This window comes from Candoia aspera, chromosome 9, assembly GCF_035149785.1.
Source record: "Candoia aspera isolate rCanAsp1 chromosome 9, rCanAsp1.hap2, whole genome shotgun sequence".
Lineage (NCBI taxonomy): Eukaryota > Metazoa > Chordata > Lepidosauria > Squamata > Boidae > Candoia > Candoia aspera.
In genome coordinates this window covers 3,178,844-3,191,462 of record NC_086161.1, presented here as the reverse complement: position 1 = coordinate 3,191,462, position 12,619 = coordinate 3,178,844, and the positions used below count along the sequence as shown (strand labels likewise).

Here is a 12,619-nt window from a genome sequence, read left to right as displayed (position 1 = left end):
GCCATCGCAGCTGCTGGTGGATTTCAGGTAAATCGTGTTGCCTCGTCTTGATTCTGGGCTGCAGGTGGAGAAGGCAGAATCCCCCAGGAGAACTGGCACTGGCCTGAAGCGGTTCACCTCCAGGGGCGTCTGCAGGGTGGGGGGCCAAAGCATCCAGACAGCAGCCACGACAGTTGGTGCCCGTAAAAACCAGCCGGAGTGTCAGTCGCGCCATTGTGGTTGCCAGCTTGGCTCTTTTGCCCATCCTCTGTGGACGCTCTGTGAGCCGTCTCTCTTCCGCCCTGCCCTTGCCCCCCACCCCACCCCTTGCTTGCTCCCTTCCTTGGACATTTCAGAGGGAAAAAACCTCACGGAAGAAAATCATCTACCTGCTGCAAGACAAGGAATTCTGGGAAGAGGGCCAGTACAAGGACCGTCTGAACATCGCCAAGAATTTTTCCCTCGTCATCCAGAGGGTCTCTCCCCAGGATGCAAAGACATACATCTGCCAGGTGGGGCTCGGCAGCCTTGGCGTGGGCGAGAACCGGACCAAGCTGCAGGTCTCGAGTGAGTAGTCCCGCCCCGCATCTCGGGTTTGGGGGCTTTGCGAGCCGGGTCCAAGCGATGGGCGGCGTCTTCCTTCTGCCACGCAGGCTGACCTCTGCCTTGACCCTTTCCTATTCCAGAAGCCCCAGAGGCGCCTGAGGTCCAGCAGGTGGAGGGCGGACTGGAGGCCTCCAACCCCAAGGTCCAAGAGGTAGGAGTCGCTCTGCGCTGCCTGGAGGTGACGCTCAGGAGCTCTGCGGCGGTGCGTCACCCAGGACTTGGGCCCCGGTCTGGCCACAGCATTCCTGCCCCCGGCTTCTGTTTAAACATGCCAGTGGTGCCATTTCTGGACTGTGTGGCCCAGGAGCAGGGGGAGGTCATACGAGTCAAGATGGCAACCGCGCAGAGGCCCACTCTTTTTTTTAATGTCATTGCTACACTGCCAGCTTGACTTTCTGAGATCCCACCCCTGCCCTCGCCATATGCCCAGAAGGTAACATTTTTTTGTAAATATAGGAACATTTCCAAAACCATGTGGGCACCGGACAAAGCCGTTAGGGCCATTCAGGGTTGGCATTTTCTGACATTCTCTCTTTCTTGCTTCTCACCTCTGATGGCTACAGTATAAATCGTGCCATTTTCATGTATTCTCACTTTTTTGCTTTAGTTCATAGATCAGGGTAAATTTGGGACATAAATTCAGCCATTGTGTGGCTTCATTTTTTACAGGCTTAGATGCGGTGAGATACTGATGTAAAAGGACTGGCTCTATGTAAGCTTGGATTCCTTGCTTGTTCAGCTTAAGCTCTCCTGAATCAAATCCCGTTGTGACTTAAAAGTGCATTTATGGTTTCTAGTGATATTCTAGAAGGAAGTGAGAGATGGAAAGGAAAAGAGTGGGGACAAAGCTAATCCAAGGTTATTTTTCCCTGAGCTGTTAGATGTCAACATTTTTCTTACCTAACACGAGGACTAGAAACTTGCTTTCTAAAAATTGTGACATTTCTTTAGATACCAGATTTGCCCCTTGCTGCTGCTATTAACAAAAAACCTCATTGCAGGAGAAAATGTATATTTGGGGGCAAGTAGAGAAAGGTATTAATTTTATCTCTAGAAATCCTTGGAGCACAGCAGGTCTGCACAGAATAAGGGGTTGATACAGTCGGCATAAACTGTACAGAATCAGACTGATTGGGTAACTGTTGCCCAGTGTAGATGCGTCCAAAGTTTTCGCCTTTAGCTTTGTAAAAGGCATTTCCACCTCCAACCCAGAATTTGAACCCTGAAACCATATTAATAACAACTCCAGTCGAAGAGAATCTCCGTAGCTCAGGGTTGAGCAGTGGAGTCCTTGGTGCTCTCTGAGCTTGGTGGTTGGCTTGGAGACGCTTCATCACCTGAGTAGCTAACCTCATCAGTGCTGACGTCCATCATCTTCATCATCATTGATCATCAGTTACCTGCACTGATGAGGTTACCTAGCTGGGTCGTCAAACGTCTGCAAGCAAACATCCAACTCAGAGAGCACCAAGGACTCCGTGATAACTGAACTGTTCCCCACCGAAGAGATGCAGGGCCTGACCTTTGTCTCTTCTTCAGGTGGCAGCGTGCATCGCCCGCAATGGCTTCCCATCTCCGAGCATTGCGTGGTACAAGAATGGGGAACGCCTGCGCCCTAAAGATGAAGGTATGTCCTGCGGTTGGTGTTCCCCAAAGGCCGTCCCAGGCATGGAGCAAAGCACCACGTCATCCAGGAAAGGGAAGGGCACTTTTCTGCAGATTGGCATTTTATTGCCCAGGAAAACCTGACTGCATCCTCGTATGCCCTGTCCTGGGGGTGGGAATGATGCCATCTGCTTCTGGGGGCCAGGAGAGACTTGTGTCCCCAAGCTAAGTTTTTCAAGGGGTCTCAGTCTTGGATTGCTGAGAAACAGAGAAGCAATACTATTTCCATGGCGAGATACCAGCATTGCGCTTCCAGACAAAATTGGCAAAAGAACCTGGAAGATTTTTTTCCCTCTCCTTGGATTCATTGCAATCTGTTAAACTCAGACCCGTTCCGAAAATTAAGCAGTCGTTTCCTCAACACTTTGAACACCGTCTGTCCTTCTCCGAGTCAGTTATTTGGAACGAGTGTCCTCCCATTGCTTTTGGTTTTTCTCTCCGCCAGAAATAGGGATCCACGCTACCGTCATCACGGAATCCAGCGGGCTGATCACCGCTCGCAGCATGCTTTCAGCACGAGTTGTCAAAGAGGATCGCGAGGCCCAGTTTCACTGCCAAGTCACTTATACCCTGATGGGGACTAACAGGACCGTCAAGTCAGAGAGCTTCAAAATCAACGTTTTTTGTAAGGCTGGGCTCAGCCTTGGGTTGGGTTGGGTCCAGACAAGACAGCACTTGATTACTCTGGCAATTGATTGGACCAGTGTTTCTCAACCTTAGCAACTTCAAGGTGTGTGGACTTCAGCTCCCAGAATTCCCCAGCCAGCACATGCTGGCTGGGGAATTCTGGGATTAGAAGTCCACACCTCTTAAGGTTGCCAAGGTTGAGAAACACTGTTCTAGTCTATCCTGATATCCTTGGGATTCCCTTGTGGTCTCCCATCCAAGTATGAACCAGGTCTGACCCTGCTTAGCTTCCAAAGCCAAATAAGGCCAGCTAAGTGCTGCCACCTGTTGTATTATATAGATTAATAGATTGATTGATTTTCATATCCATGCATGTGCGCACACACATATATATACACAGACACACACATGCATGTGTGCGCGCATGTATAAACAATGAAAACACTTGGATATTTCGTTATTTCTAACCCCGTTTTCAGGTTACTTGTTTCCTGAAGGCAGTTTCCACTGCATGTAAAATACAATGATGATTTATTTAAAAAATAAGCAAAAACCTCTCCCACCGGGTATTTGATGGTAGCACGTTAAATGAAGTGTTGGAGCAGATTGGGATCCAGAATGATACCTGCTCAGGGCAATCTGGGTATTTTAACCAAACTCAACATTCCCAGCCCTGCTGATGTTCTTAGGCTAGGCTGGACTTCAGACCCCATGATCCGTGGCAGCTTATTCCAGAAGACTAACGGTTTTGCTCTGCTCCTTTCGTAGATCCCACCCAGAACCTCAGTTTTGTGCTTGACAGACCAAACCAGGAGGTGAAGGAGGGCGAAAATGTGACATTGCTCTGTGACGGTGATGGGAACCCACCCCCTGAATACACTTTATTCAAGGAGGAGGTGAGCCTGTTGTCCCAGTTCTCATCCTGGCTTCCCCACAGTTACTTCCAACCACCATTGCTGGACATGAGTTGCAGCTTCCTGCCATTGTGAGATGGGAAATACGTTCTCAAAAGCTGTTCTTGTGTACCCAGAAGAGACAATGTATTTTAAAAAGGAGAAAAGCTCCCAACTTCCCTCAGACACTAACCCAAACGTCATAAAGTTTTTTAATGATTTTTGGATTAGCAATTTAGAGATTGTCCATTGCAGTGTAACACGTTTGAAAGCAATTGTTCATAGCTTTCGGTTATTAGAGTTGATGGAGCAGCGTGGTAGAAGCCGTAATCTGGGGAGGAGCTGATGGTCCCTTGTGCTTCTATTTTAAGCAATTCCTTACATCAGCCTTTCTCAACCTTTTGACCCTGGAGGAGCCTTTGAAATACTTTTCAGGCCTCGGGGAACCCCTGCACATTCAGGCTCAAATATAGGCCAGGAGTTACAAAATGATTATATTCCTTTTATGGGTAGGCCTGTAGGTGTGCATTCACAGTGTTCTTAAACTAAAGATAAAGAATGAAACTTGCCTCTTCAATGTGAAGTTGCCCGAATTTGAAATAATTTTTAAAATAAATTGTGATCTCCCAGGGGACCCCTAATATCCTCTCACTGAACCCAAGGGTGCCACAGAACCCTGGCTGAGAAACCCTGCCTTACATTGTGGCATGGCATCCCCAAGACCTGCGCATGTGACCTTGAGGCCTCCCTCTAAAATCACAAGGTCTAGAAACTGATTTCCTCCTTTCTCCAATCTGCTGAGACCCCTTTGAGAGAGACTGTAAGGGCTGGGTTTGTGCACACGCTTAACTTGGTTCCTGAGCCGACCACCTTTCTGCCCAGGACACTGAACCCTCCTGGCCGGATTCATACACCACCATGCTAAGCCATTAAATTGCTAACTGTGGTCTAAACTAACCACATAGGATTGTGTGAATGCAGCCCTCCTAGCTTGACTGAGCTGCTTAAACATGTCAAATGTGCCATTTAACGGCTTACTGACCCCTGGGGGAACTGGATCTGTGAAACCTGCTCATGCAGATCCCTTTCTCTCTTCTGCCCTGAACAGGACAGTGCGTACTCGCCCCCAGATGGGAAGCTGTCCTTTCCCAGTGTGACAAGAAATGACAGTGGCGTCTACTGGTGCAGAGCCCTTGATTTGCAGACTCTTGAGGAGCTGGTAGCCTCGGTGGATCTCTTGGTAAACTGTGAGTAACTCCCTGTGTGGCAATGCATGAAAAAGGGGTGGGGCTTCAGTCAAATAGTTGTGGCCACCACCTTGACTTTTTTGACCCCCCCACCCCAGGTTAACCCAGCCATTCTCTCAGCAGACTATGGATAGATTACCCCATCATTGGGCTCTCTCTCCTCTCCAGACCTCGACGTGCCCTCAATCTCCCCAGCTGGACCCCAGGAGCCAGCAAAAGGGGACGACCTGCTCCTGACCTGCTACTCAACAGGATCCGGACCCTTGAAATTCCAGTGGCAGAAGGTATGTCTGTTTGCTGTGGAGTGGCTGGGGTGCCCGCTGGGGTGGGCAACGTTGGGGCAAAGGTGGGCTGCAGTTGACAGTTTGCGGGGGGGAGGTGGTGGTGGGCAGGGTGGCGATGAAAGATGGGCGGAGCTTACCCTGCATTTTATTTTTATTTATTTATTTTTCAAATTTTTATCACCGCCCATCCTCCCCAAAAAAGAGTTTCCATTTCATGGAAGTCTGAAGGAGGTGGTGGGTTGGAGGAAAACGGGTTGGAGAAGAAGATGGAAAGAGCAGGCAAAGTTCTCAGGAGGGGAGGAATAACATCAAGGAGAGGACATTTTTTTTTGTTCTAGAAAGGGAAGCCCGTTGCAGACGGTGCCATCCTGAACTTGACTAACATCTCCTACGAGAAGACGGGCAACTACACCTGTGTGGTGATGATGCCGGACTTCCCTGATTTGGTGCGCACCAGGCACATCTTTGTGGCTGTTCGAGGTAGGCACAGCGTGGCTCCCCTAGCCCCCTTCTCCCTCCAGCACTCCTTGGACCAGAAGGCAGTGCCCAGCATCTGCCCTTTCTCCCCCTGCAGCGGAGCCCCAGAAGGTGCCACTCAAGCAGAAGATGACAGTGCAGGAAGGGGAGACGGTGGACCTGACATGCAGCTTCCACTCGGTGCCTCCAGTCAACATCACCTGGAGTACAAATAACGGCACGGTAATCGGGCCCCTCCAGCCTCCCGGCTTGGCCAGGTTCCTTTGAAGAGATTAGTTTCTCTACTTCACTCTTCCCCTTGACACACACACACGCAAACACACACCTTCTACTTTCCAATTGTGGTTAGGACTAAATTCCTGTCACTCCTGCCCACCAAGGGCCACCCTGGCTAAGACTTTGGCAGCTGCAGTCCAACCTTTATCTCTGTTTTTTCATTTGCTTATTTCTGTTCTTTCCAGCTCAGTAGAATGGTGGAAAGCTGTGTTTCCTAAGCTCGGCAGCTTTAAGATGGGTGGACTTCAATTCCCAGAATCCCCTAGCCAGCTGCCAAAATTGGGAAACCGCCTCTTCAGTAGGGAAGCATGGGGGGGGGGCGGTATTTTCGCACTGAATAATTTTTCTCAAGAGCCCCAACTAGATCCGTCCCGGTTTTGAACCCAGTCTTCCTTTCGCTGGCTTCTCTTCACATCCCAGTTTGGTCCCGTTTGGGTCTGTTTTGGAAGAATTATCCTACTAATGGGCAACACAGCCCCAAGCCTTCTTCGTATCATTTTTTTACAGCAGCATTCAATCTTTCTCCAGAGAGTTGGGTCTTTGCACAATGTGTCCAGAGTAGAATCATCTGAGCCTGGTCATTGGTGCCTCGAGTGAGAACTCTGGGCTGATTTGTTTGATGACGCTTAGGTTTGTTTTCTTGGCCGTCCCTAGTACTCTCAGGAGTCTTCTCCGAAACCAAAGTTCAAAGGCGTCAATGCTCTTCCTATCCTGCTTCTTCAAAGTCCCAATAGTTGAAAAGAGCGAGGGAATAAATACTATACAGCTGGTTTTCAGAGACTTCTCCTGGAAAGCGTATCTCCTGGGACTGCTGATCATAATTTCCTGCATTTCTCCCATTTAAAAATAACAAATTAACCCATTATTTAATCCCCCTCAACAAAGTATGAACTGTCCCATCTTTTCTGAAGGAACGCACATCCAAACGGAAATACCAGTATAACAGCACTCTCTCAATTTTGGTCACCGACGAACTCCTGAAATCAGGCATCAGTTGTACTGCTAAAAACGAGTTGGGTTCCAGCGACCAGCACTTCCAACTCCGTAAGTTGTCCCCCGCCCCCCACCTTTACTGGCCCCCTTGCAAGAAAAACAATTTGCACCATTCGCTGATCCAGCTTGGAGGGAGCTCGGGGTCCAGAGCATTTGCAGACTGCTAAAAGCGCCTCCAACTCCCAAAAATAAAATTCAGTTCAGAAGGGTTCGTCAGAACCTCAAGTGAACTTGCACAATTTCAAGGTCTGGGGGAGGGTAAGGACCAGAAAATGCTGTTGAGCCCGAGATTTATTACTGCATTTTTCCATCCCATCTTCCGGCTTATTCCACCACTCCGAAAAGTTGCACTTCTCCTTCCTGAAAAAATCATGGGAAAATTAAGCGACACCCGTGACTCTGTTTTCATAATTTATATTGCTTGTAGAACTCATTCTTTTCCGAGTGGCCAGGTTGAGAGGATGCGCTTGTTCGGTCTGTGAACTCATTTTTCTGAGTCCATACATGATGTGGCCTCATCAACAGACTAAATATATTGGCTTGATGTAGTGTGAAACTAGAAAAGAAACCTTACCAAGGGTAAAAGTAAACTGGGTTCACATGGTTTGCAAATGGAGGCCCTAGGCCTTGACCGAGACTGGTTCAAAGAGTTTTGAAAACCTTGCATGAAATCCACCCCACCCCACCCCCAACAGTGTTGAGAATGGCTCTGTGGTGCTTCCCACCCGCCAAGCCAAGACCAGCTTGCCTCCTGAGCAGAGACGGGAACAGCTTCCCGGGGGCTTTTCGGAATGCCACAAGCTGGACCGGCTTTGAGCCAGTGGCAGAGGTCGGGCAAAGTTACACGTTACCCACTTCGCACTCACTGTGTCTCTTATTCCTTTCAAGGGCTGGAACCAGAACACCGTCCTGGCAGCACCGGTAAGTGCTTCTCTCTTAGCCGCAATCGAACGAGCATTGCAGGCAGGAGCGTCCTTGGCGCTTGGGACACCCTCCCTGTAGACGCTCCATTTGCATGCGGTTGGGTCTTGGAGTGCAATCCACCCAAGAGGCTCAGGACCAATGTTTTTTGTGCTGGCTGGGGGATTCTGGGAGCTGAAGTCCACACATCTTAAACTTGCCGAGGCTGAAAAACATGTCACTAGACCAAAGCCAGACCCTTCGCAGCCCGGCCGAGCTCTGCGCATGCCCCCGTTGCAATTCACACAACTCTCAGCCAGTGTCACTGGCGAGAACCCCAACAGAAGCGGAGGGTGCCGGTTTTGGGGTAGGCTGCTCAGAGGCGGCCTCTTGGCTGCACAGCCTGCCCAGGACGTCTGACTGTCTCCCCTTCTGCCAAGCCCCCAACCCCGGGTCTGGCTTGGGAGCCACCAAGCCAGGCCCTGCCCCTCCTTTGTGCGTCAAGCGGAGCCTCGCCAAGAATGGCCATTTCATTTCCTTTCTGCCTGCTTTCCTCCCAGAGCCTGTACTGCAGGAGAGCAAAGGGGTTATCATCGTGGCTGTCATCGTCTGCCTGATGGTCATCGCCACCCTGGGGGCTGTCCTTTACTTCCTGCACAAGAAAGGCAAACTGGCTTGTGGGCGCTCTGGCAAGCAAGAAATGTAAGTCTGGGGCCTTGCCTTGGTGACTCTAGCCACTTCCCCCTCGCCTGCCCATCCCAGACCACACGCTTCCCGATCTCATTGCACCAGGCAGCCGGCTTCTGGCGGCAGGGAGGGGGCGGTGGTGGCTTGAACTGCTTCTGCTCCCTGCCCCTCCACAGCGGCATTCAGGAGCCCCCATCCTCCCCTTAATCTCTGAATGACCCTGGGAGACAGGAGGAAGAGCCGCAGGCCAGACCGCCGTTGCGCAAAAGGTATCTCGGCCCGTGGGAGGAGGGGGCGTGGGAAGCTTTTCAAAAGCCCCCCCCCCCGCCTGTTTTCCGGAAAGTAAAAGGAAAGGAGGGGAGGGATACTTTCAGACTTGCAAGATTGATGTTAGCCCTTCAAGGTAGCCCAGAGGAGAAGCACAACAATGAATCCTAGTTCTAACTTTATTGTAAGGTTACAGTAAGAGAATCTTGCAAGTCTGAAAGTATCCCTCCCCTCCTTTCCTTTTACTTTCCGGAAAACAGGCGGGGGGGACCTTCTGAAAGCTTCCCACGCCCCCCTCCTCCCGCGGGCTGAGATACCTTTTGCGCAACGGCGGTCCGGCCTGCGGCTCTTCCTCCTGTCTCCCAGGGTCATTCCCACAGACCATCGCATAATCCGAGTGTCCAATTGAGCAAAAGTGCCCATTGCAGGTCCTTTCACCTGCGCTGACCGGCTTTGCCTCGTGGCACTTAACCTCTCGAGAGCTAGAAATGGAGACAAGGGCGCCCCCTGCAACCCCTTCCCCAGAGCCCCATTTGGATCTGTCTCAATACTGTTGCCCTCCTCCCCCCCCTCCTCCTCCTCAGCACGAGGCCCGAAGCACATAAAGACGAGATTGTAGTTGAAGTAAAGTCAGATAAGCTTCCTGAAGAGGCTGGCCTTCTGCAGGGCGCCAACGGTGAGAAGAGATCGCCAGGTGACCAGGTAGGCGGCTCCTGCTGGAGAGATGATGCAACCGAAAGGTGGGGGGGTTGCTTGCCTGCAGCATCCTCATCCTCTGTGTCCTGGGGACCAACTTTCAGCCACCCTCCCTCTGGATCGGTGCCACCCATTCGGGGTGTAGATGGGCTGTCAGCAAGCAGTTTCCTTCTTAGGGAACTGGACCCTTTTCTCACCCTCGGCCAAGTCGGCAGCCTTCCCTCCTTCACTTGCCCTATCAGAAACCGACACCCAGCCCTCCTTTGCAATTCACTTTAGTTGTACCGAAGTTTGGGGGCTGCTGGACAGTTTAGCACAGAGTGCAAAGCACCTGCCTCTGACCTTCTAGCCCAGAGTGTAACGATTGCCTATTCAAAATCACTATCAGATTCACGCAAGGCTTTCACGGATATCTGATTTAACAATGAATGGTATGCAGGAGCGCAAGCAAAGCTGAGAATGGTAAAAGCGCGGGATTTCTCCCAGTAAAAACCCAGGCAGTGTCCAGTACAATTCCATGCCCTGCAGGTGCCCCTAACGGTTCCTGCCAGTCTGTGGGAAATGTCCTTGACAAGGCAAGATAACCCAAGCATGCATTCTTCACTCCTTGCATCGCAGCCTGGTACAAGGAACAGGAGCAGCCCCCTCCTGTACAGCAACCCGTGTCAGCACCAGCATGGCATGGGAACATGTTACGATGTTTTCCAGGAACATTGGAACAGGGACCATGGCACAGAGTTTCTCAACATTGGCAACTTGAAGATGGATGGACTTCAACTCCCAGAATTCCCCAGCCAGCATGGCTGGCTGGGGAATTCTGGGAGTTGAAGTCCACCGATCTTAAAAGCTGCTAAGGTCAAGAAACATTCTTCTAGCCCACTCCTGGATGGGGCTGCAGTTTTCCCAACCGTCCCATCGCCATCTTTCAGCAGGTGCCAACCCCGCAGACAGCACCTTCCTTTGCATCCACAAAGCAATCCTTTGCCCTTAACCCCTACCTTTCTGCAACCGGGCCATGGCTTCATGGCACCCTCCCTGGCTGGGATCACAGAACAGGTTGAAGGAAGACTAGCTGACTTTTTTGCACAGTGTGGGGGTTTGTTTAGGGTTGTGCTGTGGGAATCCAGGCAGTTTGGTTTCTTCACAACACAGGGTGCAAAGGCAGGTATGAGGTTAGCACAGGAAACAGGTCGAGCACCTCCTGCAGACGTGCCTCGTTTCACAGGAGAGCAGCTTCAGTGCTCCTTTTGAACACCAAGCACCTTTGGCACCTTCTGTTCCTGCCTTGCCAGCGAAGAAAGAGTGGTTTGCTTGCAATCTCGGCTAAGAGTCCTTAAATTCCAGCATGTGCTTTGCTCTGCCTCGAAGCTTGTCACTTGTTCACACAACTGCTGCCTGTGCTAATAATGTAAGAAAACACCTTGGGTGAATTCTGACTTTTTAAAAAGGCATGCTTTTTCAGATCCTAATGAAAGGTCTTCCTTTCTTTGCTCTGTAAGGGAGAGAAATACATCGATCTGAGGAACTGAAGAGCGCCAGCCATTTTCTTCTGATTTTCTCCTGCCCCCTCTAAACATTCCCCCACACCAGTCATTCAGACACGCAGAAACCACCACACAGGATGGGCCCGGGGAAGAAGACTCTGCAATCTTGCCTTCTGTCCTTTCAAGGATGACATGATTATTCAGAGATGACAAGAAAGGAAAGGTGGTTTGATGCATTGTTATTTCAGAGCATTTGTCTCAAGGAGATGGTGGGTAGGCAGATCTGTGCTGTGCAATGTACGTTGTGTGTTTGCATTCCAGGTTTTAGTAAAAAGGGAACAAAGATTTTAAGTTGGCACAACTTAATACTGGCCAAGCCAGGCAGGTCAGAATTAAGCTATTACCGCTGTTTTTTAACACCCAACTTGTAAAGCTGGAGCACCGGAGAATGGCTAAGGAGCTTTATTTCCGGTAAGAATGTAAAAAGTTCACTTAAAGGTATGTGCAAGGATGGAAGGGTTGAAGGCCAAGCTGAACAGAAAGCCTGGGTCTCAGAGTGAAAAAGGAGGAAGCAAATTTAAACGTTTTGCTTAAGGACACTTGCTAGGGAATTTGTTCTGCTGATAAGTGAATATGCCCAAGATGCAGCATAATCTTGCCAGGGGGAATGTTCTTGCCATGCTTCTTACTTACAAAAGGAATCAAGCAGTGTTTTTCAAACTTGGCAACTTTAAGAATTCTTGAAGTCTACACATCTCAAAGTCACCAAGTTTGAAAAACACTGAAATAAGGGTTTTTGTTTGTGTGTACAAACTGTACAGTCACGTATTTTTAACCAGAGATCTGTGGTTAGTCCTCTCCTCCCTCCTGCCCAAAAGAAGTCCCCGCTCAGTTCCACAGCTCCTGTCACACTTTTTGCTAAGACCCTTGGCAGCACCCACCTCTCCCTTGGCTGCAACGAGAGAGAACGGGGATTGGAGAGGCAGTTCTTCAGTTTCTGTTCGGCTCATGCTTGGAGGAAGAAAAACAGACCGCTGCCACTGCCAGAGACTGAGTGCAAAGCAAGCTGTTGTGTTCAGCTGCTCCAGTGTGTTGACTGTCTCGAACGCGGAGGTCAGAGAAGTCATCATTGCTTAGAGTGGGCAGGAGCACCCCCACCCCGGACCACCGTGGAAGACAGCTCAAGCTTTCTGTTCTCTCCTGGGATCTCCTGGCAGCTGTTCCCTCCACTCACCTTTCACAAATTTGAGGCGGGGTAAAGACCTTAATAGAAACACTCTACCTGGTTATAAAAGGGTTAACCAAAAAGGAAAGGGGCTGCTGCGCTTCACATGCAAGTAAAAAAAATGCCAGAATGGAAAGCTTTTGTTTGATAGATATATTTTTTGTTGATGTGTGTGTAAATTTAAGAGTGTCTGAGTTGCAGGGTTTTATATATATATATATATATATATATATATATATATAAATGAAAAATAAAAAAGTTAAAGAAGTCGTCAAGAATTGTCTCTTGTACACTTTGAGAAGAAAAAGTAGAA

General features: G+C 49.8%; 1 protein-coding gene across 1 annotated transcript in view; it reads left to right on the top strand.

Moving 5' to 3' along the window:
* MCAM (melanoma cell adhesion molecule) overlaps window positions 1-12,206 on the top strand; it is a 31,002-nt gene extending 18,796 nt beyond the window's left edge. Inside the window, exons 3-16 of the mRNA XM_063311004.1 lie at window positions 336-546; window positions 666-736; window positions 2,125-2,212; window positions 2,696-2,875; window positions 3,646-3,773; window positions 4,879-5,017; window positions 5,186-5,301; window positions 5,640-5,781; window positions 5,876-6,000; window positions 6,966-7,098; window positions 7,936-7,968; window positions 8,508-8,649; window positions 9,486-9,603; window positions 11,097-12,206. Coding sequence (XP_063167074.1) covers window positions 336-546; window positions 666-736; window positions 2,125-2,212; window positions 2,696-2,875; window positions 3,646-3,773; window positions 4,879-5,017; window positions 5,186-5,301; window positions 5,640-5,781; window positions 5,876-6,000; window positions 6,966-7,098; window positions 7,936-7,968; window positions 8,508-8,649; window positions 9,486-9,603; window positions 11,097-11,126 — 1,656 coding nt within the window. The 3' untranslated portion in view covers window positions 11,127-12,206. The remainder of the gene's footprint in view (window positions 1-335; window positions 547-665; window positions 737-2,124; window positions 2,213-2,695; window positions 2,876-3,645; window positions 3,774-4,878; window positions 5,018-5,185; window positions 5,302-5,639; window positions 5,782-5,875; window positions 6,001-6,965; window positions 7,099-7,935; window positions 7,969-8,507; window positions 8,650-9,485; window positions 9,604-11,096) is intronic.
* The last annotated feature ends 413 nt before the right edge of the window (window positions 12,207-12,619 follow it).